General features: G+C 41.0%; 1 protein-coding gene across 2 annotated transcripts in view; it reads left to right on the top strand.

Annotated features, from left to right (window-relative positions):
- The first annotated feature begins 1,105 nt into the window (after positions 1-1,105).
- Positions 1,106-23,039, top strand: part of trappc8 (trafficking protein particle complex subunit 8) — a 79,611-nt gene continuing 57,677 nt past the window's right edge. Inside the window, exons 1-6 of one of the 2 annotated variants that reach the window (XM_053322039.1) lie at positions 1,106-1,379; positions 4,869-5,078; positions 10,128-10,211; positions 11,433-11,522; positions 12,185-12,359; positions 20,598-20,751. In XM_053322039.1, the coding sequence (XP_053178014.1) occupies positions 1,223-1,379; positions 4,869-5,078; positions 10,128-10,211; positions 11,433-11,522; positions 12,185-12,359; positions 20,598-20,751 (870 nt within the window). In that variant the 5' untranslated portion in view covers positions 1,106-1,222. The remainder of the gene's footprint in view (positions 1,380-4,868; positions 5,079-10,127; positions 10,212-11,432; positions 11,523-12,184; positions 12,360-20,597; positions 20,752-23,039) is intronic. The other variant, XM_053322040.1, reaches the window with a different exon arrangement.

Raw genomic sequence — 23,039 nt, 5'->3', positions numbered from 1 at the left:
TCAGTGCTGGTTGTTGGTGTCATGTGACTTCAGCCCTCTTGGCCTAAAGCCCACCTTTTTATCCTTTTACCACACTAACAACACTTTGCTTTCTTTCTTTTTTTAAACTTTCTGGGGGGGGGGGGTTAATGGTTATTACAACACCTTGCCAAAAGCACAGCGGTTGAAAATTAGTCTGATGGCTAACACTGGCATTTTTACAGAAATGTTGATCAATGTGCAATGTCCTTTTAAATAAAATGAAATAAAAACATTTTTAAAAACGTTATTGCCCTAATAGATTATGTACATTACACATTAAACAAACATGTGCTATACATCTGTCACTTCCAAAAACAGTTTTCTCACCAATCAGTCCCCAAATTGCCGCCTCCTGCCTCAGGCCTGAGATGTTTACACATAAAGCTGATCAAGTATTTATTGTAAATAAGAAAAGAGGGGGAAAACAGATAAAGCTGCACCAAGAGTTTGACATCCGGGGTGCTGCAGATTTTTGCACAGTTCATGTCCATAAAACAGTCAGGAGGATGGAAATTTACTGAGGCGCATCTGACATAATTATACTTTGAACAATCTCCAAGTCATCTACTTTCTCATCCATTTTTCTTTTCCACGACCAGTGAGAGATCCCAAACCTAACTGCTTGTTGTGACGATGTCTTTCTTTTTGCCTTAACGTGCATCTGTGGCTCTTGCCATGCCCCAACCTTTATCCTTATCCCAATCAGTTGTCTTTTAAGGTGCTTACCTTAACCTTGACCAGTTATCTTTGCAACGTCTAACCGCGTCTAACTAAAGCCCCCATAACCGCGGAAGTGGTGTCACGGAAAACACTTCTAACAGGAGGGGGACATCACTTAAGGGGGAAACAGACTTCGACACAACTCTTTAAACACTTGTATTCCATCTGTCGTACTTTCTGAGAGAGACGTGATCATTTAGTTAAGTGACAATGGACTCCATCTCGGTTGTGCATCATATATTTGTATACATCTGAAGTCCCTTTGAATGAAAAAATGAAATAGGTCATTAATGTTGTATTCGCCCAGCACTGCGTCATACATCACCTGACCATTTCAGTTACACAGGAAGTGGGTTGGCGAATTCAACATGGCAGTTGTCTGCTAGTCGAGGATGAGTTGTCTTAAACAATGAAACAATCGGCCTTACTTAAAATATAAGTATCATTTCTCTTTGTTATCTGCTCTTGACGCTGGTCTGACATGGCCCAATGTGTTCAATCTGTGCTGGAGTTCGTCCAGGACTCCTTCGTCCCGATGGTGTCCGTCTTGTGCAGCGAAGAAGCGGAGAGAGTAACGCGTAAGAACAACCTGAATTTCGTCGAACTGCTGCGGCCTTTCTGCAGACTAACGTCCGATGGTAAGCACAACTGTTTAGGAGCCACCGTGTCCATCGACTGTCAGTCTAAAATCTGCTAACTTCAATGTAATGAGGTAACAAGCATCGTTAGCCAAAGCGAGGTATACTGGACTTCAGCTTCGCGCTAACAAACAGTTAGTAGACGGAATTGTGACTAAGCAGCTGTGTGTTGACAGGACGGATAGACAAGGTCCAGACTGGACATTTGAGGAAACCGAATGACACCATAATATTCAGAGCTGCTTTCTATCATTATGTATGTTTACTGGCTGGATTGGATTGTCAGACAGAGGACGAGATAGCCGAAGCAGCAAGTTATGCAAGCTAATTGGCTAATGGGCTTTAGAGCAGTCTACATATGAAGGCTAACTGGATAGCTAAGTGGACTAAGGTACAAGTAGTATCATAAACAATTGTTAACAGAACGACAATGAATCATGGATATTTGCCCCGTAACTCCAGCAGGGTTACAGCCAACTGCAGCATTGGAGCTCAGCACTTAGTAATAATGTAGTACAAATGACTAATGTGTTAAACATAAAGCACATTTTCATAAATACCGAACGATGAAGTTCGGTACATATAAGCAGTAATCCAAACTCAGCTGGTCTGACTGAAGCAAAATGCATTGTACCTTTGTACATTGTTGGCTCTGAGTTTGAGCTGGTTACAGGCCTTTAAAAAAAAACAACAACTTTATTAAACATGTAACAACAATCATAGCTAGGGATTTTCAGACACAAATCATACAATTCACAAAAAGAACTAACTAAAATATCGTTGTAGAAAACCCCTTAATTCATATTACAGATGAATGATCCTGAAAGATGCTACTTCCACCTTTTTAATACTGGTTGAATAGTTCTTTCATATTTGACTTTGAAAATGTTTTAGCTTTTTAAATTAAATCCCATTGAACAAGTTGAATCATGGATGGAAAAGCATGCAAATTAACCTAAATATATATATATATATATTTCCATAGAAAGTGCTGCATAGTATTATGTGAATAACAGTGGTTTACATATTGGTTTCACTGGGTTGTGTGTTTGCAAAAAGTCAAAAGAGTGTTCAGTTGTCTGTTTTGTAAAAGGGTTAAGGTGTGCCATCTGTCCATATAAGAATGTCATGTTGGGTTCCTCACTGTGTACAAAGGTGAAGAGTTCTTACTTTACAACACTTTTGGCACTAAGGTTAAGAAGATAGCTAGTGAAGTAAGGCAGTAATGATCAGCCTCCTTGCAATGGTGCCTTATTCACTGCAAGATGCATGCACAGTCATGCAAACACATGCATGAATACACAATATAAAAGACAGCTCTTGGATCTTGTTGTAAGGTAAGGATTTTTGTAAAAAAGCACCTGACATTCAGACGTCTGACTGTAGGTGAGGGACAACGGCAGTAGGAGATGAGAGTGGAGACTAGCAGAGTTAAAAGCAACTGCAATTTTCACAGTGGGACTGTTTATAAATCACATTATTAAGATTTAACATTTTTTCAGGGGAGAAAGCAACCATGTAGATTCTCCATATGTGATCAGTTTATCCAAATAACGCTCATTTGTAAATCTGCTGCAACGTTTTAGGACACATGAAAAGCCATGACCAGCTGGTGTTTCGGTTTAACTGGTGACGGTGTTAACTGGTGACTTTCATGTAGGTTAATTGTAGTTTAATCCTTATTCAATACATATAATTTTTTGTTTAATGTCTGAGTTATGCTTAAGTTATATTGTGTTCATAAGACTCATCCACCTCTCGTAACATATCTTTTAATGTGAGAAAGTCATCAGTTAACACGGTCACTAGTTAAACCAAAACACTGGTCATTTCAGCTCTCTGATTAAGAACCGAAGGATTTTTCAAAATTGATGCTATAATCCCTAATAATAATCTCTTAATATTGTTATGATCTTTTACTCAGCCAGTTAGGGCCAGCCGATCGGGGGAATCCCTCCTGATGACATGTTACTCCTGGGGTGGTAATCCCAGACACCCCTCCTGTGTGGCACTCATGCACTGCCTGTGTGTGTAAATCATGTGAATTCATTTGAGACACTAATTTAGCTTTTTTGGGATCTGGGCAGTAGGTTTACTCCATAAAGATGATATTTATATATCACCTTTTAATATACATTTATGAATGATGGTGTGACAGACTGCTGCAACACTTTGAGAGTGCTGTCCTACTGTTAATACATTCATATTTATTGAAATGTGGTGATTATCGTAAACATTGAGTCTCAAAAATTGCCTGAGTGGGGGACGCTTAATAAAATAATACATTTATGTTTGTGTGAAGCTGATGATATCTGTACATATAGAGCCTTGAGGCAGCGCTGTTGTTCTGTCCAGTAGAAACATGAAGCTTCATTTTATATTCGCATAAAAATGTGGCACTAGATTTCATCTGTGAGACCAAAGGGAATAATACCATATATTAAAATGCTACTCATTAGGGCTAGCAGTAAATCACCAAAATGCTGCACACATCAGTTCATCGAATCATTTTCTCTCTCAGATGACTGGTTCATCATCTCAGAGTTGGATCAACGGGCGTTATTTCTATAAACTGACCACATATGGGAAATCTACATGGTTGCTTTCTTAAAGACTGTGTGAAGCGAATTCAGACATTTTCTTCTAAACACATTAAATAGGTCATATATGTATTTCTAAAAAAGGTGTAAAAAGCATTTTAACCATTTAGATTTGAATTGTATAGCGAGGCTTCACAAACTGTATTTCAAGATTTGTGTTCAGGATTTAGTGGGCGGGTCTGAATTAGCATAAACCCGCCCCTGCTGCTGTAGAGGTATAAATACATTCAGCACACACTACTACAACTACAGCCAGTTAGCTGAGTTAGCCGCCAAGCTGGCTGCCGGGTTAACAGCTGAGCTAGCGGCTGAAAGCTCCCAGATGTAGCGTCCATGTTTCTGGTAGAGGTGGTGACTTTGATTGACAGGTGACACTTGGTAGGGGGCGGGGTTTCGGTGAACTCGGCAGGAACAGCATTGGTAGCAGAGAAAGAGGCTGATTTTTACACAACTTTGAAGCCAAATTTCATATAGTTTACAATTGTTTTTCATCATTCAAATTTGGCAGGGTGGTTAACAACACACTTTTCTGTGGTACTTTACACAGACTTTAATAATGTGACTTTTACCGGTCCGGCTGTTGATTATGAGGGCTGAGCTGGGGTGTTTTGGGGAGACTGAACATTCTGCATTACCTGGTCAGAGACTGAGGGAAACTCAGACAGTTTGGAGACTTGCGTCTCTGGTTTACTAGAGTAAGATGCTGTCTGGGTCACCTGCATCAGTTGTAATACAACGTAGTCTTCCTCCACAATGTTTTCCACTGGTATCTTTTTAATGGATGTCAAGGACACTCAAAATGGAGCACTCATTTTTGTGACAGTTACAATGTGAGTGCAATGCAGTGGTTTATTGTCCTGGTTGAGGGTCTTGTCTTCTTTCTCTGTAGGTCACATCCGGGATCCCAACAACCAGGTGCAAGCCGTCAAGAACCTGCGCATTTGTGTCAATAATGTGGTGACCAGCCCAAGTACAATGTCGGCTTCACTCAGCCCCGCCCAGCGCCGACTGCTCAATGAAGTGGTATTATCCTGCCAGCCACAAGACAATACTGTGGCCAACATGATCACAGCAGGAGACTATGACCTTCACTTCAGTGGTAAGGGCAGTGGTGTGCATTAACATATGGTCAGGAGGACACTGCTTTTTGAAAATATTTATTTTTACATGATAAATACTTCTCACTCTCAATTAGGGTTGGGCAGATACTGATAGCAGACAGTCATTGATCACTAAGCCTCTACCATGGTAACATTGTGATTTAGGGTTAGGGTTAGGGTTACACAGACACAGAAACTCAGTGCAACCATAAATAATTGCAAAATGTAGTAGAGACTACTGCATACTGCTGTCATGTATGATCATGCTGAGTTTCTCTCCTCTCTTGCACTGTGGGTGAGACTGAGCTAGGGTTGTGTGTGCATCAGCACTTGAAGTGCTTGAATTGACAACAACTACCTGTACTGCAGTTCCCCTGCCCTCAATATCATTGTCCATTACAGTGTTTCACTGTGGACATGGTCATTAGGTAATTTGTTTAGCATCGCCCATCCTTACTCTCCATATCACTCAGCAGATGAGCACTGAGATCAGTCCTCCAGTGATTGCTGCATGCTGCCAGAATTGTTGTTATTGTAACTGTATTGTTATAAGCAAAAAAAGCACAGCAAAAGCATGACGGTTTCATGCTAGTGGATTGTTGATACATAAGAGAAAACATTTTGAATGGTCCTCAGGGAAGAAATGCTTTGAAAATTGAGGTCTTAAGTGGTATGAACATCTCCAGTGTGTTTTAGGATGGGAGAAAAATAATGTATTCTTAGATGGGGATGTGGACAATTCTACATCGATTTGCAAAAGTCAAAAATAAATTTTTCTGACGATGTTGATGGAAGCAGAAAAGTGATAGCACAACTGCGAGGGCAGTACAGCACACACACGCTAGAGTACATCTTCACAGAACACTATGCTTTTTAAAAATTTGATGAGTAAATAATGCGAAATGAGCATGAAGTATATTGTGAATATTTTTACGTTTTGGTGGGGCAGTGAACTCCATTAACAAAGAAGACCAGTTTACTAACACAGACTGCAGCATTAAACAGTGTAACTTAAACCAATTCTGAAGTGAAGAACATAACTGTGTGCTCAGTCTGTCTCACCTCAATATCACCAAGTATGATTTTAGTTTTCTTATAGTTTTTGTGTGTAAAATGGCTGCAGTGAACAGGACTGAAGTGGAGTGTGCTGGAGACAATGTGGTGGTACCACACACACTTTGTCTTCTCATCCGCCTGCACTCATATGTGGACTGTATACAGAAACATCTGTATGCTGGATATGGAGTAAAGAAAAAACAAACAAAAAAAGCATCAGAGATGAACATTAATCACGTAATAACGTGAAACTAATTACATTATAATATGAAACATATTACGTTACAACGTGAAAGTCATAATTGGTCTGGAGCAGAGGTAGACTACCTGTGATGAACTCTCTGTGTACCGCAGCGTTATGAAATAGTCCACTGCTGGTGTGTGGAGAGGGACACACATCATATTCTCTATCTGATGTGATTATTGTCCTTTAGCTGTTAGAAGTGAGGTTTCATGTTTGGGTGAAACCTCACGTCATGCCTCGACATGACGAGATTCTGCTGTTATTGATAACAGTGGATGATACTCGTACTGTGATTAGTTGGAGACAGGGCAGTGCGAAGGCGAAGGCGAAGAAGAAGAAGAAGAAGAAGAAGAAGAAGGTCATTTATGCATTAATGTAGGAGGAGCCAACACAGTCCACAAGCACTAACACACATGTTAAGGAGCACACAGGTTGTGCTCTTCTGACTCCTTTTAGGGTGCACAAAGACACCATGGTAGGATGACAAATGGCCGCAACATGTTTTAACCACATATAGAGTCTGACTTCTAACAGTTGAAGGACAATAATCACATCAGATAGAGGGCATGATGTGTGCCCCTCTCCACACACCAGCAGCGGACCATTTCATGACACGTGGCATATGAAAGTGTAGGTGTTCATCACAGAGGCCATCTCTGAGACCAATTATGACTAGGTTTGATATTATAATGTGATTAGTTTCATCTTATGAAGTAATTACAAGTTCTCTGATGCTTTTTTATCTTTTTGTGGCCTGACAGGAGTACGTTTCCATAGATCAGGAGCAATACTTGGATTTTGAAGTATTGTGTTAATTCAGAAATTACTCGGGGAAAAAAATACTCAGAAAAAAGAAAAATAATTACTCAGAGCTTTTAACAAAAGAAATCAAGTAAATGCAATACGCTTACATAGCATCTACCCCCATGTCTGACCACTTTGTTTAATTTTAGGATCCGTTTCATTTGTAGCATTATTGACACCTGCTACAGCCCCCAGCCTACCACATTTTCTTGTGTTTTTAGTACTGCTGCCATTCTCCACAGGAACATGTTCATCAATGTTTATGAAGGCTTTTGCATTGAACGTCTATAGTCAGTTGAGGGAGTGAAAGGGGTCGGACGCGACGTTCATCCATGTGCACACATTTTCAAGTTGAATGTTATTTATAAAAATAATTCACACGGGAAATGTATCAAACTGGCAGACAGAAATATCCAAACATGAACAAATAAAACAATCTGAATGGAGAGACACAACTAGAGGTCTCAGTGAATTGACCCTTTAAATAGACCTGTAGGAGGTCCAGGTGTATGTGAGGAAGTAGAAAGTTCACCTCAATCATGAAGTCCCAATAACAACACTAAAACTCCATAATGATAGACCTATCTGTCCAATCAGGCAACAAACTATAGTACAACAAAGTATTATTTCTTAAATTATTTAATGTGTGTAGACATGACGTCACTAAAAAAAAACAAACTGTGTACTTAGCCCTCAATTGTTATTCTCTCAGAGCAGGTGACGGTAAGATGTTTTTAGATGACTGCAAAAATAAATCATGTATAGAAATGAAACATTTTGATCATTAATCATTTTATCATTGAATCGTAGCCCCCTTTATTCATGTTTTGTAGATTTCAAAAAGGCCTTTGACTGTGTTTGCCATTAAGGGCTCTTTTTTTATTTATCATATTTTTATTTGGAAATATATCATTTCAGAGTTTCTACACGTTTTCATAGCACTCTTTTCCAGTTTTTCCTTTTTACATTTATCTGCATATTTACAGCAAAAGGATCTGGAAGCCGAACCTTACAGTCCCTCTGCTTCTCCTCCAGAGAATCTCATGACCCAATTATGTTTATCACTTTGGTGAACATGCTCCTCTGTATTCACCTACATAGTATCAAATAACTATCAAATCCCGTGTAGTAATCTGCCAGCTTACCAGCTCTTATTCTGGCATTATGGGCTTTTATTGATAATTGGAGAGTGTCATAGGGGGTCAAATTTAAGATTTAATTAAATCAGTGTATCTGGATAATAAATGTGCATTTAAAATTTGCAACAAAAGAACCACTTATTTCAAACAGTACCACAGGATGAAACAGGGCTGCTATTTGAGGCCGATGCTATTGAATATGTTCATAGAGCAGCTGCAAAACTTCAGTCCCTGGTGTGACTCTGCATGACACAGAGGTCAAATGTCAGATGTTAAAAAAATGATCCAACTCTCTGAAATATAAGTTCATGCTACGAAATACATAATATTGAATATCAGTGCTACTGGACATTTCGGCACCGCTATGACTGAACTAAAACAAAATGCAAATGCTTTTTACGTTATGATAAGAAAAAATCCCATTGATATGTCAATTAGAACCTGGCTCAAAATTTGAATTCAGTAATGGAATTAATATTATTATATGGTAGTGTGGGGTCCATTAACCAGCCAAGAGCTCCCAAAATGGGAAAAACATCTACTTGAAGCCCTGCATACAGAACTGCAAAAACATACTTGGAGGTCAGAGACACTCAGCCAGTAATGCATGCATGACAGGACTTTAAAATTCAAATCCGAAAACGAGCCATCAAATTTTATAATCCCTTTCAATCTAGATAGCCCCACTCTTACTAGTACAAAGCCCTTCAGTACCAAGACTTGAACAAAGATCCTCTCTGCCAGCTGGTCCTCAAACTTTGCCCACACAGACACACATCAACCAAACCCAACCAAATCATCTCAAAATAAAAATAAAATGATTTCAAATATTGGAATGAAAACGCCAAATCACAAAGTAAACTAGAATTCCATTAGACCCTAAACAGAGAGTGCATGGTGGCAGAGTAGCTGAACACTGAGTGATAGAAAGCAAAGAAAAACACAAGCTCTCATTTCAATGAAAATGCTTGCATGCATCTTGTCATGCATAGCAACATAATTATTGTACTCCACAACATTTGTATCCTTGTACCCAGTGAAAAACAAAGTCCTCATTCTACTGATGTGTCTCTGGGATGATTAGATATCTTGACAATCCAAAATACAATTTGAATACAAAACGGCAAAATTAACACACCTGAAGCTCTACCAAGTAATACTCTGATTACACCAGCATCATTTCAGCTTTTACTTTCTCCATGTTGGACAATTTACATACATTCATTGTATATTCCCTGTTACAAAACAGCCTTTTTATGAGATTAAGCATGAGACCATGCTTTGATTTTATTATATTGCTCCCCTAGCTTATTTATACACAGAACTTGTACACACATGCTGCACGTTTTCATCTATTTCACTGAAGTTCACTGAAGAAAACAAAATGAAAAAAGACACAAGCGAGGTTGTAGACAAAGCCACAAAACAAAAGAAAACGAATGTCAAAATAAAATACTGTGTCCTGGAAAAATGGTAAAAATGTACTGAATCATTTGTTCATTTTAAGTATGAAAATATAGAAATCAGCCAAAATATTTAATGGAATTGAAGAGAAGTGTACTCTAAATGCTTCTGAAGACTTCATTTTCTTTCATAGAATTACAAACTGGTCTTTTTCAGACACTTAGCATTTTAGTGGTAACACTGTAAGTTCTATATTATAGATATATAATAGCTATAATGAAAGCTGTAAGTTGTCTGTTACAGACCTATAATGCTTCTCCTTCTTGGTTTCCCATTATTCATCCTTGACTGAAGTGGGATATTGCTAACTTCAGCCCTGGCTCTCTGTTTCTGCCTATCAGATCACTCTGTTAAAGCTAGCACCCCCTGGTACAGTGCCTGGAGAAAAACACTGTTGGAAGTCAGCACCTCCAAGCACTACACAGGTATCACTGTTCTCTGGTTAATGTGTGGGTAGCTGTAGTCCTCTCAGCTCTGCCGAACCTGCCCTGCTCATTTCCCTCTAGTTTCTAGTATCTGCACTGTGGTGTAGGTGTGTCTCTGCTTTTTCTTTAAACGTGGTGGATCCGTCTTTGTGTAAATAGAGATTGTGAGTAGCATGAAATAATAATTGTCTATTTTGGACCTGGACCTTGTTTTCCTATGTTTCCCCTTTCCATTACCGCCCGTAGAGCCTTTTGTACATTTTAGTTCCCTTTGAGATCATGTGCAAAGGTCTAATGCAGCAGTCTTTACCTCGTCCTGAGGCTTGGATGGGCAGGATCTTTAGGATTCACCCAAACTGCAATAAGTGCCTGTTCTGCTGCACTACTTCTCTCACTACTGTGCAACATTGTCTTGAGTGTCAGCTGAGCTATTACAGTCCCAGTGTGGTGCAGAAAATGAGAAAAGCAACAAATGATGATGAAATAACTTGTTTGAAGAGGTTGACCAATCATATTCTGTTGGGACAATCATACTATACCAATGTCATACTTACTGTGGTTAACTAATAATGAAAGTAAACTCAGGATCCTTTTTCATAAATGATTACAATAAATCTATTATTGGAATTGTGATTATGTTGTAATATACATATGGGGAAAAAAATAGATCCACAAAAGTACATTGATAATCAAGATTAGTCATATGATTTTTCATCTTAACCCCCCAACCTCCCCATCACTCCTTCAGTTATTTCTGTCTATCTTTTTTTCCTCTTTGGTATTTTATGCTTTTATTAGATGATTGTGGAGAAATTTTAAAAATATTAAAATTTAAGAAGCAACCTTTTTTATTTTTTATTTTACACATATAGCCAGTATGTGTAGGATTAGGTAAATCGTTAATCTTGCCCAATGGGTTGAAAGCAACACACAGACTGTACACATTTTCAATGGGATTGTTTCACGATTCAACAAATAAAAGCCTGTACCTTTTTAAAATAACTTTTAGGTATAGTTACATACATTGGTGTTAAGACAAAAAGGATACAGTCTACAGCAGCAAGGGCTTTATCACAGTGTCATAGTTGCTTTACAGGAACCAACGTGTAAAATTCTCCTACGATTTTACACAAAATCATAAAACAAAAGCAATGGTTTTTAAGTGTGAGACATGCTAACTGTTGAATGAAATCCTCTCTCATTTCGTCTTTGTTTTTCCAGCAACCACACCCTGGTTTGAAGCCTACAGGGAGAACTTCCTGCAGTCAATGCCTGCCTCCGACCATGAGTTCCTCAATCACTACCTTGCCTGTATCCTTCTAACATTTCAATCTTCATATGGCTACCTGATCTGATTGTTGTGTTTAAAAATTGTGAACCCTTGTGTGTTTTCTTCTAATGTTTATTCAAAAAACTTCAAAAAATCATGCCAGTCCATGTATTCAGTGTGATTTAATTTCTTATTCTGATTGGTTACTTTGTAAATGTGAATTGCAGCAGCAGCCACATTCTGTGAGTTTGAAAAAAAAATTCTCAGAACTTGGCCTCAGGCTGTCTTTCGAAACCAAAGGTCCACCTTGGTCGTCAGTGTCTCTCACAATGATCAACTTTTGTGTCTGTGTAAAGGGGCCTTACATTGGCTACAAATATAAATCTAGAGTTGTTATTGAAAATATTGAATTGTTTGTCCAGATAAAAATATTATCAGATGGAAATGATGTTCAGCCCCACCATGAAGTTTGACTACACATGAAAAGCTGTCATTGTACAACATGATGGCTTAGTCTTTACATGTCTACATGTAGGCACTAGAAAGAACTTTACATATATTATATTATATATTCCCTGTTAATTTAGAACATACCATTATTATTGTCATTATTTTTATTTCATAGACCCTCCTGATGCATTAGCTCTCCTCTGATGAATGTAGGTGATTTCTAGTTGTCTCCTTGACATCCTGGTGTTCACAGGCATGCTGGTGGTGTCCTCCACTGAGGCTGTCCCTGTGGAGCAGTTTCTCAAGCTTTCTCAGGAGCAGCATCGGATTCAGCACAGTGGAGAATACACTACCCCCAAGTGGTTTATCCCAAACACACTCAAGTACTACGTCTTACTGCATGACATGACTGAAGGGGATGAACAGAGGTACTAGTAGAAGCTTGAATATTTGAACTATCTATAGTGCACAGACTGAAGTGCATGGCGCAAGTCCATTTAGGGTGCGTGTTTCCAAATCCACTTGTGCTAGTTCAACGGCAGTAAAAATGGTTGCTACCCCAGGTGAATGGTTCAAAGGGGTTGCTATTAGTCTCTTAATCAATTATGAGTGTGTTTTGGACATTAACGTGCCTTAAACCAATCAGAATTTCATCTCAGATTCCCTTTAAAAGCCAGCTGTGCTTTTGGGTCGCGTTGCACGTCACTTCATATCTATTTAATTATTCATATGTGTATATATATGAGTCCCCTTCCTTAACTAGACAGACAGATAACTCCTTCCACACACTGAAGTCAATTTTATGATGGATTTATTGGGCACCACCGCTTCCATTGACAGTATGAGAATAGGGTCAAACTAAAATGAAGAAATAACATAACATATACAATTAGTGTGATAAACATCATTAATATACATTTCCAACATGTATATATGCCTCATAAAGCCTTCCTGAAACATATGGCTTTCGAACATAGCTATCTGAGCTTAACAGCCTAGCTTAACATAGTAGGTTACATAGTAAGCAATCAATAACACTTAATACAAACCATGGCTGAACCTAGCCATCCACACAATATATACATATAAACACAAATATAAGCATCTTATTCAAACAGTACTTACAGACAATGCTTCTAATAGTGATTCCAAAAGAAGATGAATGTGGATGCTTTAACCGCTCAGTTCATAATGTGCCTTCTATCAAAGAGTGAAAAGAGAATCCCAAGATGGCTGCCTACAGGGGTCAAATGGCAAGCCATGAGGCCCACATAGTGCAAACTAGAATAAGCACCACCTAGTGGCTGCAGAATGAACTAAAAGTATTTGGGCTTTCCCCAGACCATAACACTCCCCGCCTGGTATCTGAGAAGATACCACTATTAACGACAGGATGCAGAAAAGAACCAAATCAATAAGACCTAATCAGTCTCTGGGGAAAGGAGTAGGACGGTTGCTGAGACAGGCCGAAAGAAAGTCTTGCATGTCCCATCCTTTACTGTCTTGATATCCACCCTCCTAACCCTACCATTTGCGCTGGGGAACGTCTTGACTATGATACCCATGGGCCAGTCATTTCTCTGCACCTGGTTGTCCTTTAGTATCACAATGTCACCTTCGTGAAGATTGCGCTCTTCTTTTTGCCACTTCTTATGCCTCTGCAGGGTAGGAAGGTACTCAGTCCTCCATCGATGCCAAAAGGTGTTGGCGAGACTTTGCACCTGCCTCCACTGCTTGCTGTAATGATCCTTCTCATCAAATCCACCTTTGGGAGGTGGAAGTGCACTGATCTTCTGCGTGAGAAGTGTCGCTGGTGTGAGGATAAATGGGGAGTCTGGGTCCGTGGATATAGAAACCAACGGCCGAGCATTCAGAATAACCGAGACCTCTGCCATGAATGTGGTCAAGACCTCATGGGTGAGCCTTGTTGGGCCAACTTTCAATAGCATAGAATCCAAGATGCGCCTTGTGAGTCCTATTATTCGCTCCCAACTGCCTCCCATATGTGATGAATGCGGAGGGTTGAAGATCCACTCACATCCATTGTCATTCTGACACCCCTGCACCTCCTTATCACTGCTCACTGATTCCATCTGCAGCTCTCTGCAGGCCCCCACGAAATTTGTGCCACAATCAGACCTGATCTGTTTTGCTGATCCTCTAACTGAGAAGAACCGTCGCAGAGCATTTATGAAGCTCGAAGAGTCCATCGACTCCACAACTTCAAAATGTATTGCCCTGGTGCTCATACACGTAAAAAGCACCGCCCACCTTTTGCTGCTTGCTAGTCCTCCTCTGGTCCTCCTTGCCACAACTATGCATGGTCCAAAAACGTCCAAACCCACAAACGAGAAAGGTGGGTCGGTACTAAGGCGGTCGACAGGTAAATCTGACATCTTCTGAGTCTCCATTTTCCTGCGTAGTCTTCGGCACATGACACCGTGATGAAGGATGCTGCAGATGCGTCGTTTCCCACCAATGATCCACAAACCTGCCCCTCTCAAAGCACCCTCAGTGAGGTGACGCCCCTGATGCTGGACCTGCTCATGATCATGCCGGATGAGTAGGGTTGTGATGTGACTCTGTCCAGGGAGGATTACAGGACTGATTTTGTCTCTGTCCAGACTTGCTTTGGAGAGGCGTCCTCCAATCCTGAGAAGCCCAGTAGTATCAACGTAAGGACGCAGGTTGTAGAGTGGGTTTTGTTTTGGAATGGCTATTCCTCCCCTGATGCATGCTAATGCCTCTGCAAAGGTATCTTGTTGGACAGTCCGTAATATGATGGTTCTCGCTTTGTCCAAGTCTTCCTTGGAACAGAGGCTTTCATGGATGTGCCAACCCTTGCAGATGCTTCCCTGCTTGAAGGAGCAGATGACATGCACAAGCCTAGCAACTGCTCGAATGAGTGATCGCCAGCTGGAGAACCTCTCAAAGCGCATAGGGTCAAGTTTATCACTGGTAACCCTGGTGGCATGACAAGTGATCTGTGGGCGGATGTCGACATCAGAACTTGGGTCAACCAAGTCAAAGGAAATAGTTAAAGTTTCATATTCAACTGACATCAACAGGAACTGTGGTCCATACAGCCATATGGTGCGAGTCAGACTACCTGCTGGGACTGATCGTGAGGCATGGTCAGCAGGGTTCTGGCTAGTGGGGACATACCTCCACTGCTCAGGGCTGGTAGACCTCCTTATGCGTTGCACCCTGTTGTTCACATATACATAAAATCGTCTTGATTCATTGTATGTAGCCTAGGACCACTTTACTATCAGAATAGAAGGTCACAGCATCAAATTTAGTGTCCATCTCATCCACAATTGCATCTGCTATTTCCACGGCCAAAACTGCAGCACACAGCTCAAGCCTCGGAATGGTTGTCTCAGGATGTGGAGCAAGCTTGGCCTTGCCAAATATGAAGCCAATATCCCCCTTACTGCTTGCATCAGTTGTCCTCAAGTTGGCTACAGCAGCAATGGCAGTTGTGGATGCATCGCAGAAAACACACAGCTCCTTACTGTGCGCCTGGCTGAGAGAGATGGAGGTGTATTGGCATGGTATCTTAACCTGTTCAAGTTCTTTCAGAGAGTCCCTCCACAGCTTCCATTCTCTGTACTTCTCCTCTGGGAGAGGGGCGTCACAGTCACAGGCCTCTGTGGCGAGCTCCCTGAGTAAGGACCTTCCTTGAATGCTTACAGGGGCAGCGAACCCCAGCGGGTCAAACAAGCTGTTTACAGTGGACAGGACCCCGCGCCTTGTGTAGGGCTTCTCTGCATCTGATACTTGGAGAGTGAACACATCTTCTGAAATGTCCCAGCTCACTCCTAAACTTCTCTGCATGGGAGGGAGGTCTGTGTTGAGATCCAGGTCCTTCAGACCCTTAGCCAGGTCCTCAGGAAGGTAAGCTCTCATAACAGCCACCCTGTTGGACAATATCTTGTGAAGCCGCAAGTTGGAGGGGGCTAACATGTCTTGAGTGTTGTGAAGAAGAGTGATGGCTTCCCCTTCTGTGGGAAGCGACACCAGACCATCGTCAACATAAAAGTTCCTCTCAACAAACAGCCTTGCCTCTAGTCCGTATTCTCTCTCTCCCTCCATGGCAGCTCTCCGGAGCCCGTATGTGGCCACAGATGGTGATGGGTTATTTCCAAAGACGTGAACCTGCATTCTGTACTCAACGATGTCATCATCGAGGTCATTATTGCGGTGCCAGAGGAAGCGCAGGAAGTTCCGATGGTCCTCACATACGACAAAGCAATGGAACATCTGTTGTATGTCGGTCGTCACAGCCACTGGCTCCCTCCTTAACCGCAGCAGTACCCCAAGCAGACTATTGTTCATGTTTGGGCCAGTGAGGAGGACGTCATTGAGGGATACACCATGGTGTACCACCCTTACTTGTCCAGTTTTCTGAGGATGATACACCCGAAGTAAGGTAGATACCAGCACTCTTCATCTCTTTGTAAGGGTGGAGCCACTTCAGCATGTCCGTTCTCGAAGAGCTTGTTCATGAACTCAATGAAATGGTCCTTCCTCTCTGGGTGTTTCCTGAGCGTACGGGTTACTGCAGTGAGACGGTTCCTAGCCTGTTCGCGGTTATTAGGGAGGCGCTGGCATGGACTGCGGAAGGGGAGCGGAGCAACCCAGCTGTTGTCTTCATCCTGCTGAAGCTCATTTCCCATAATCCTCAGGAAGGCAAGATCTTCCATAGATGGAGCTGTCTTATCGTCGTCCTTTGTGTAGCGAAAAACAGACTCTCCCATGAGACCTGTTTTTCCACTTGGCAAGGACTGTGGCTCCTGGTTCGAGGCCGAAGGATTCTGAGGTTGGTAGGTGTGGCTGAAGCTCTCCTTGATTTCAATGCTTTGTTGAGGCAAGGACTCATGAAACTGGAGCGTCCGTTCTCAAGTATGTAGGTTCTGAAGGCGTTCACAGGCGAGGGTCTGTGTGCACCATTGATGCAGACATCTCGTACTATCACCCAGCCAAGGGCTAATAGTTAAGCAAACTGAGCGTGTGGGGGTCCATTACGCTGCTCCAGGACACTTGGATAATGTCCCTTCCTAAAAGAAGCAAGATCTCGGCCTTGGGGTCAAGAGGAGGTATCTTAGAGGCTAGGGACTTAAGGTGCGAATGGTACTTTACAGCTGCCGGTGTGGGGATCTCTGCCCTATTATCAGGAAGTTGGTCACACTCGATAAGTGTAGGGAGAGCCGGACTGGTCCTCTCGTCAACCGATTCCACAACAAACCCTTCGGCCTGCAGTCTCTGACACGCCTGCACATGTTCTGAGTGTGTAAGGGGAGGTGTCATCAGCTATATCAAACATCTCAAAGAAGGATGACCTGGCCAAAGACTTATTACTCTGGTCGTCTAGGATGGCATATGCTGTTGTTCTCTTTCCTGGTTGGGCTTTGGGATATACGTACACGAGACAGATTTTGGCACATGATTACCCTGTAGTGCTGTCTCCACAGACCTCTGTGCATGAAGGTGGCGATCGAAAAAGGAGGAAATCCCTCTTCCTCCCCGCCATGCTCTTCTGAGGAGCTGATAGCTCGTTTTGTCAGCCAGGGTACTGGGCCACCATGAAGGGCCACAAGGTGCTTATCACTGTTGCATTCTGAACACTGAACGACAGCTTTGCAGTCCTTAGCTTGGTGAGAGGTTGAGGAACAGCAACGAAAGCATATACCGTTCTCCCTAAGGAAGGCCATACGTTCCTCCAGGAGCTTCTCTCTGAAAGCTCTGCACTTTTGCAGGGGGTGTGACTTTTTATGAATAGGGCACTGCCTCTTAGGGTTATCTAATCCTTTGGCCTCATCCCTCTGTTCAGTATTGCCCACCTCAGTTCTATGCACTGTTATAGGGGTTCTCACTGTTTTCATTGAATGTCTCTCCCTTAGGTGGCATGATGCTGGAGGCTGCAGCGGCGAAGCTTGGGTCATTTCTCATCCTTGCTTCTTCGCGAATGAAACTGGAGAACACAGAGAAGGGTGGGAAGTTGACGTGATATTGTTGTTTAAATCTTGTCCCATGCACCATCCATTTCTCCTGAAGGCCAAATGGCAGATTCTCCAAAATAGGGTAAATGCCTCGTGCAGTGTCCAAGTGGGCCAGAGCAGGTAAGTAACCGTCCTCCTTGGCTGCCTCCAGTTCGAAGAGAAGATCACCTAATTCCTGCAGTCGTTGGGGGTCTCTATTCGAGACCTTGGGGAAATGTTTGAGCCTGTTAAAGAGAGCAGTCTCCATTGCCTCTGCAGATCCATAGCACTCCTCTAACCTTCCCCAGACCATACCGAGGGCCTCGGCAGGGTGTCTGATATGAACTGACCTCACTCTCCTTGCATGCTCAGCAGATTCTGATCCAAGCCACTTAATTAGCAGGTCGAGTTCCTCACTAGGTTTCAAATCTAGGCCTTCGGTGGTGTTGGAGAATGTGGACTTCCAAGCCCAGTAGTTTTCCGGTTTGTCGTTGAATTTCGTCAGTCCAGCTGTAAGTAGATCATGACGAGCAAGGAACTTTGCTAAGTCTGATACATTTTGACTGGATTCTCCAGACACATGTTGTCCGCCTCTGCGTGGACGGTTGTTATCCTCTGTGTTGTCTCTGGGCGACCATGAGCTCTTAAATTCAGAGGCCGACTGTGGTGCACTTTCTCTTTTAGGTGTGAAATGAACCAGCGGTCGTTTCGAAGAGGAAACTGCTTCAATAGGAGTTGTGGCTTGCAGTGTTAAACACTGCCTGTCACGTCGGCTATGTGGCTTGTGATGTAATGGAGAATCACCAGATGGCTTGAGGTTACCAACTGCTGAGGGAGTTGAATCGACCTTAGTTTCCGGCTGTGGTTCGTCTGACGGCTGATTGGCGTTCACATAGGCATACTGCTCTTGAACATACTTCTCAGTTCTCTCAACTAAATGATTTGATGAGCCTTGGTCAATATCATGGTCTCCAGGCAGCTCCGTCATGCCTGCCGAATTCACACAACACAAATATAAGCATCTTATTCAAACAGTACTTACAGACAATGCTTCTATTAGTGATTCCAAAAGAAGATGAATGTGGATGCTTTAGCCACTCAGTTCACAATGTGCCTTCTATCAAAGAGTGAAAAGAGAATCCCAAGATGGCTTCCTACAGGGGTCAAATGGCAAGCCATGAGGCCCACATAGTGCAAACTGGAATAAGCACCACCTAGTGGCTGCAGAATTAATGCGTTCCCCAGACCATAACAATATGCATCACTGAATGTGGCATGCAAAACTTGCTTATGTCCACAAAGTATATAAGTCAGATTCATTTAGTAGACAATAACCAAACAACAATTATAGGTTTGTTGGTAAGCTGTGACACTACATTATCAAGAAACATTTTTCAATTCAGTTCAATTGTATTTATATAGCGCCAAATCACAACAGAAGTTATCTCAGTCTTTTTGAATGAAAACTAGAATAGAGTAACATCAAACAAACAACAAAATAACTTCTCTCCCAAAAAATAAAACACTAAATAACTGCTGTCTAGACCTGCTCATCACGTAGAGCAGGTCTAAACTGTACTCTTTAATTACACACACCTAACATTCCCCCATGAGCAAGCACTAAAGGTCTGTCCACACCAAGAACCATGAATATAATAATAACTAAATAAATAATAAATACTTGAGTTGGAAAGATTTGTAAAACTAAGTGGATGACTCTGTCATGACTCTGTCATCCATTTGAGGTCAGTAAATACTGGAACATCACAGCAACTAGTGTCCTGAAGTACGTCTAAGCAACATATTCAATCAGCGCCTGGATACCATTCTGTTTTCATTTATCAATTTCCATTTTCATAAGCTGCTGACACAACTGTAGCATGCAGTGTGTGTTTGGCACTGCTGTTTACATTATTTTTAAGTGTGGATGATCACATCATTATCATTATAATTATTATATTACTTATAGTTTTTTGTGTGGACAGCCCTTCATAAATGTATTCCTGGAGACTTCTTGACATTTGGTTGACAAATCAAATAAAGACTTTATTCTTATTCTTATCTGTAAAAAGTTTGATTTTCTTGTCAAACAGTTCAAAGTAAGTCAGCCTATGACCAGGTTTAGAGTAATGGGGTGGTACCTGGGGTGGCCAGTTAGAATCCAGGGGTGTTAAGAAGTATATCATAGAGAGAGTGAGTGGAAGTGTATGGTGTGCAGCTCCAAACATTGGAAATCAATGTGTGATGGGCCGCCACAAATAAAAATATATGCAAAACACTTAGTATAGATTTCTGCAGTCTGCCAGTTAGTGCGGTAGTAGGCCACTGTTCAGGATATTATTATCTTTATTATTACACCATCTAAGGTTTTGTAACATTATTTTCTTGGCATCAGTGTTGGTACAAATGGCACTAAAATATCCCATATTGTATAGTTTGTCCTGTTAAAGAGTTTTGGATGATTAGACGTCTAGTCATCAGATTTGTATCTTTTTCAGCTGCTTCTTTATTTAAAACGTATCAATTATTGATTAGAAAAAATCATCAATGTTGAAGATGTTTATATTGCCACTGCAGAGTTAACCTGTTTTTTGTTTTTTTTCAACTGAACATTAATTTGGACCCATTTGAGCATCTTTGAATGAGCTTTGTATTTGATGAGTTTTCCTCCCTCCTCTCCAGGGCAGATACTGTGTATGAGGATATGAAACAAAGGTATGGTCCTCAGGGCTGCTATCTGTTGAAAATGAACTCTCGTACCTTCTCAGCTGAAGAAGATGAACAGATTCCAGACCCCTGGAGTCAGTACCTGCACAAAAATAACCTGCATAACCAGGTAAGCACTGCAGCTTCTTCCACATGCTCTAACTGACCAGGTCCAATGCCATCAGCTGCTCCAATAATACACTTAAGGGGAAAAATGCAAAGCCTGAGGACTGGAGAACAGCAGCAGTAATAAAAGCAGAAGAAAGTTTAAGAGGCTGCAGGAAAAACCTATAGTAACAATTCTGCACCCTCTTGTGTTAGTGCCTCATTTAATTGTCGTGGCTATAGCCTCCCCGTTTTTTCACTTCCTCAAATTATGAAACAGTCACCCTGTGCTTCATTATGGCTGCTAATTGTCAGCTAGTATGTGGTCAAACACAAAATAGCAACTTGCTTGACTGCATTTAAGATATAATACCCTAATCATTTCTTGTTCTAAACTGAAATAACATGAAAGACTAAGTTCACTGAACCTTGTTGACTGTCATATTTGATTTTCAGTGTCTGTTTCTTCAACAAACAATGATTTGACAGTAGAAGGAACATTGGTCAGGCAGTGTATCAGATTTTTATGAAAAATACTGGTTGCACCAATTGATCCAACCCAGTGTCCAACAGGTGTAAGCAGTATTTGTTCATACAAATCTGATTATGTCCAGGTAATCTACAATAAACATGAACTAAAATGTGGAATAAATGTAATCCACTTTTGCAACATGACAAAATATTATTTAACACATTTTACATCATTGGCTCCAACTTTAAAATAAAATGGTGTAGAATAAAATGTTTTTAGGATATGTCCTGCTCAATATTGACAAAATGCATTAACATTTAAATAAAGGAACACTCTCTTTTCATTTAATTTTTTCAAGTTAAGTAATTCTTCTTATAAATGCACTTAAATACACTGTAGGTGATTAAAATATTTAATATTTATCATTCTTTGTGGTTATACCATCTTACTTTTGGTTAAAAGAAATGTTGCAAATGTCATTTCAAATGACATTAATAAACCTGATTTTTAAAAAAGTCTTTCAAATATATATTTGAATTGCTCATTTAGCTAACCCTTATTTGTCACTGGCCCATTCAACACCACTGCCAGAATGTGTATGATGAATACGATCTATTATTAACGTTTGCTATTAAATAAAATGATGACATTTTCTATGATGGAAAATTCATCACAGAATATAGTTTTCAATCAGTTCTTCTCCGTCTTGTATGTCTGGGTTAGGGCTACAACAACGAATTGATAAAATCGATAAAAAATGATTATTTAAAGTTTTGGCAACGAATTTCACTATTGATTCGTTGTGTCGTGCAATTAATGTGTCACTCACTATGTGGTGCAGCAGCTTACTTCACCTGCAGGCAGAGCAGAGCCACTATCGTCAGAGGCAGAGGAAACAGTCTGACTGAAATCTTCTAAACTGTGGGAACACTTTACACAACATAAAAGTAGAAAGTGTGTGCCTCATCTGGGACAACAATCTACGACAGCTATCTGACATCAACATTTATTATTAGTGCCACGGGGTTCTAGCTCCGAGGCACTCCACTCCAGAAGCTGGAGAGGAGTGCCTTGGGGCAAAGCCCCGAGGCAACCATTAATCTTCTCCATATTTATTATTAGTGCCACGGGTTCTAGCTCCGAGGCACTCCACTCCAGAAGCTGGAGAGGAGTGCCTTGGGGCGAAGCCCCGAGGCAACTATTAATCTTCTCCATACTTATTCTTCTTCTTACATCTTCTTCCGCCGTTTTTCGGCGCGTAACTCCTCCCGCAGCTTTGAGAAAACCCCGACAATATATACATCAAAACTATTTTTACATAACATGTAAACTTTTCAAACTATGAGCAGTCAAACGAGGAGTGGAAATCACTTTTTCTTTTTTTTGTAATTAACATTTTTTATTGATTCCAGATGTCAATTTTAACATTTCACATATACATTTTCAAACAGTTTTTACAACTACTTCTCCAACAGGAAGCAGAGACATATATAGTCGTACACTCTCAAAGTAAGATGGATTAATTTTTTCTCTTTTTCTTCTTCCTTCCCTTTTCTTTTCCCTTTCTTCCCTTCTCTTTCAAAAAAAGAAAAGGAAAAGAATCTAAAAAAAAACACAAACACTTTTACACTCCTTTCCTTCTTTTCACATCTCTCTACATTGTCCCTTTTTTTTCACTTTCAAGATTTTTTCCATACTCTTATGTAACTCCTGCCAATAGTGGAGAATACAGGGGCATCCCCAAAAGATATGGAAATGGTTGGCTTTATTCTCCCCACATAGTCTCCAGCATCGTGTATCTCGGGATTTCTGTTGTGCTGGTGTAATAAAGTATCTGACAA

Source organism: Scomber japonicus, chromosome 7, assembly GCF_027409825.1.
Source record: "Scomber japonicus isolate fScoJap1 chromosome 7, fScoJap1.pri, whole genome shotgun sequence".
NCBI classification, from domain to species: Eukaryota; Metazoa; Chordata; class Actinopteri; order Scombriformes; family Scombridae; genus Scomber; species Scomber japonicus.
Note: the sequence above shows the minus strand (reverse complement) of the source record. Positions and strands in the feature narration are given on the sequence as shown.